This window comes from Nicotiana tabacum, chromosome 22 (genome assembly GCF_000715075.1).
Source record: "Nicotiana tabacum cultivar K326 chromosome 22, ASM71507v2, whole genome shotgun sequence".
NCBI lineage: Eukaryota > Viridiplantae > Streptophyta > Magnoliopsida > Solanales > Solanaceae > Nicotiana > Nicotiana tabacum.
This window is the reverse complement of record NC_134101.1, coordinates 171,763,094-171,766,936: the sequence shown is the minus strand read 5'-3', so window position 1 is coordinate 171,766,936 and position 3,843 is coordinate 171,763,094. Positions and strand designations below refer to the sequence as shown.

The 3,843-nt window shown below is 38.6% G+C and overlaps 1 protein-coding gene across 1 annotated transcript; it reads left to right on the top strand.

The window, feature by feature from the left end:
• The first annotated feature begins 284 nt into the window (after positions 1–284).
• LOC107781004 (xyloglucan galactosyltransferase MUR3-like) lies at positions 285–2,985 on the top strand. The gene has a single exon (XM_016601629.2). It carries the CDS (start codon positions 938–940, stop codon positions 2,726–2,728), a length of 1,791 nt encoding a protein of 596 aa, XP_016457115.2. The 5' UTR covers positions 285–937; the 3' UTR covers positions 2,729–2,985.
• The last annotated feature ends 858 nt before the right edge of the window (positions 2,986–3,843 follow it).

Below are 3,843 nucleotides of genomic sequence, written 5' to 3'. Positions count from 1 at the left end.
ACATATTCCAAAATTAGATTAAACTAATCCAGTCCAGGCTTTTAAATATAGTTAAGAAATACTACTAAAAATTTACAACTAGCGCCGGCTTTAATTAATCGACATTAAGGACCCATGAAAGCAGCCTTCACCAATCACAGAATACACGTGTAAAAAGACTAATTTATTATTTTTCACCTAGCAAGACTAATTAAATCACCAACCTAAATGGTGTCACAATATTTGCTTAATATTGATGTTAACTATCTTCTCTTTTTCGTCCATTGTAAGACACCTGTCATAAAATTTGTTAAAGTGGTCACCGACACAGCAAATAATGTTTGGAAACAGACATGAGACACGAAACATCTTAGTACTTCCATCATTTTCCTCGATACTATAACAGTTAATGGCCCCCCAAAAAGCGTTTTTATTTTTCTAGCCCTCATTTTCATTTTCTTCTTTACCCTTATAAGTTTTGGCTTCATGCTTCCCTTCTAATTTTGCTGCTAGTTTAGGTAAAATTTTCCCTAAGTTGGAATATATATATAAAGCTCTAAAACTGTTTGTTTCTTTCCCTGAAGATTCGCTTCATATTTCAGTTAAGTCCCTTTTACATCTTGATTTTCTCCATCTGTTGACGTGCTAAACCCCCCGCAATTCACTGATTTCTCTCTCTGATAAGTTTATGACTACTACTAGTCCCTTTTTTTTTCTTGGGAAATATAGCACTATTTTAGTTTTTTATTCTTTAGTTTTTTTGGGTGTTTTTTGAACTTGGGTTTTAGGGTTGTTGTTGTGCTTGAGATTTAGCACCATTTTAGTTGATTCTTGAGATTTTCTGAAGTGGGGTTTTAGGGTGGTAGTAAAGATTCTGCCTTTTTCATCATTTATGAGATAAAAGGTTGAATTTTGGTGTTTTATGTGAGTATAATATAATATAATATAATATAATCTGATGAGGCGCCGGTCCCCCACGTCCCAATCTTCAGATGATTCAATGGAGAAGGGACAAGGCAAAAATCATCACCCTAGGGTTTGGTTATTAGCTTCATTATCAGGTTTGTTTTGGTTCTTGTTGTTGTATTTCCATTTTGTGGTTCTTGGGGATAATCATGCACACAATTCACCTAGTTTGGATCCACTTTCTCTCAATTCGCAATCAATCAGTACCCCTCAATATGTTCCCATTAATCGTCCTATCAAGCTTCGTCGTGCTAAGATTGAAATTCATCGTGAGTTAGCACGTCCCAATGCATCCTTGAGCAATGCACAACCACCTAATAATTCTCGTCGTGATCCTGCTGAGAGTTACCCTTTTATGAGAGCATTGAGAACTGTAGAGAATAAAAGCGATCCCTGTGGTGGAAGGTACATTTATGTGCACGACCTTCCTCCAAGATTCAATGAAGATATGCTTAAGGAGTGTAAAAGTCTTAGTCTTTGGACCAATATGTGTAAGTTTACCACTAATGCTGGGCTTGGCCCACAAATGGAGAATGCTGAAGGTGTGTTCTCCAATACTGGTTGGTATGCAACCAATCAGTTTGCGGTGGATGTCATTTTTGGCAACCGGATGAAACAGTACGAGTGCCTCACGAACGATTCCTCCCTGGCTGCTGCTATTTTTGTGCCTTTTTACGCAGGTTTTGACATTGCTAGGTATCTTTGGGGTTACAATATATCTATGAGGGATGCTGCTTCTCTTGATTTGGTTGATTGGCTACAAAAGAGGCCAGAGTGGAGTATCATGGGGGGAAAAGATCACTTTCTTGTAGCTGGTAGGATAACATGGGATTTCAGAAGATTGAGCGATTCAAATTCGGACTGGGGCAACAAGCTTCTTTTCTTACCCGCTGCAAAGAATATGTCGATGCTCGTTGTTGAATCAAGCCCATGGAACGCAAATGATTTTGGTATCCCATATCCGACATATTTCCATCCAGCAAAGGATGCAGAAGTGTTCAGTTGGCAGGACCGGATGAGGAAGCTGGAGAGGAAGTGGCTTTTCTGTTTTGCTGGTGCACCACGTCCCGGAAACTCTAAATCGATCAGGGGGCAGATCATTAACCAATGCAAGGAATCTAAAGTCTGCAAGTTATTGGAATGTGGTCAAACAGCGGAGAGCAAATGTCATTCTCCCGGCAGTATAATGCAGATGTTTCAGAGCTCCCTTTTCTGCCTGCAGCCTCAGGGAGATTCATATACAAGGAGGTCGGCTTTTGATGCTATGTTGGCTGGTTGTATACCTGTCTTTTTCCACCCGGCTTCTGCCTACACGCAGTATACATGGCATCTCCCGAAAAACTACTCAGCCTTCTCTGTTTTGATTTCTGAGAATGATGTTCGTAAGAAGAATGTAAGCATAGAGGAAAGGTTAAATCAAATTTCTCCTGAGAAGGTGAAGGAAATGCGGGAGGTGGTTATAAGTATGATTCCAAGGCTGATCTATGCCGATCCTCGCTCTAAATTGGAGACTCTCAAAGATGCATTTGATGTGGCAGTTGCGGCGGTTACCAGTAGAGTTACAAAACTAAGAAGAGACATCATCGAAGGTCGTAAGGATGATAACTTTATCGAGGAGCTCAGTTGGAAATATGCATTGCTGGATGAAGGGCAACGTGAGATTGGACCTCATGAATGGGATCCATTTTTCGAAATACCAAAAGATGGAAGTGCAGAATCTGATAGTTCATCAGCAGAAGCCGCTAAAAACTCTTGGAAAAACGAACAGGGACAAAATACATGATGTGGGTTTTTCTTCTTCTTTGACAGTCTACCACTCATCGCCATGACTTAGAATGAGAGAACTGGCTACACATGAAGTTTAGCTTCAGAGTAGAATCAACCTTTTGATGAAATTATAAGAACTTTGTGCAAAGGAAAACATATAGTAATACATTATCCTGCGTCTAATATAAATGCTGTTGCTGTTTTATCCAATTCTATGTTATTCGTTAGTCAGTAGTAGCAATAAAATCCATGTCAATACTTTTGATTACCAAATTATGTCTACTCAATTAGGAACTTCTGTCATTTGATATTGGTGTTATTTCAGTCATGCCTTTTAGTTAATTGTTGGGACAGATTGCCAGGTTGAATAAGCTTCATTTTGGCTTCTGTTAGATCATGTTGGCTATAAGACAGTGGGTACTATAAACGCGTATTGCGATAGTTGTTGGAGAAGAATTACGGTGTATATTTTTGTGGTTTGTGTAGTTGGTTCTTAGATTTGTTGGTTATCTTGCAGCTGAAGTTCTGGATATTTAATAATCTGGTGTGGAGCAATAGGTATGCTGCCCCATGTAAAAGTTTGTTTATACTGATAAGTAGTAATATTTTTTCTCCTTGTTGTGCCATACTCTGTTATTTAACTGCATAAAAAGGCAATATCTTTCCTGCCTGGTAAGAAGTTGGTGTCAGTCCATCTTAAGAAAAGAACTTGCATATTCGTCGATCTCATATGAACTGAATTATATTTTGCTGCAATGTATGTGATGACTATTCTGGAAGCAACACCGAAAGTGCATAACATTCAGTTTACTTGGTACCTTTGCTAGTGCGAGGTAGCAGGTATTGGTGGAGTAGTCGAGATGGGTGCTTATTTAAAAAGTGTATAATATTGAGATACATTCTCATAGATCTTTCTTGCTTTATTAGTTTTTTCAATGTTTGTGCATGTATATTTGATTGTACTTTCAAAATGTGATATCATGAATGATAGAAAAGTTTGGTCATCGTAGGAGGATGACATGGAAATTCGGCCGTGTGGGTCCAAAAGCTACGCAATGTACAAAAACAAAATAGATGAAGAAAGAAAAGTGGTTGCAACTAGCAAGGGTTAGAATGAAGCAGCTGTGATCA

Excerpts from the sequence above, each read along its gene's own strand:
- LOC107781004 (XM_016601629.2), top strand. The coding sequence starts at position 938 with ATGAGGCGCCGGTCCCCCACGTCCCAATCTTCAGATGATTCAATGGAG.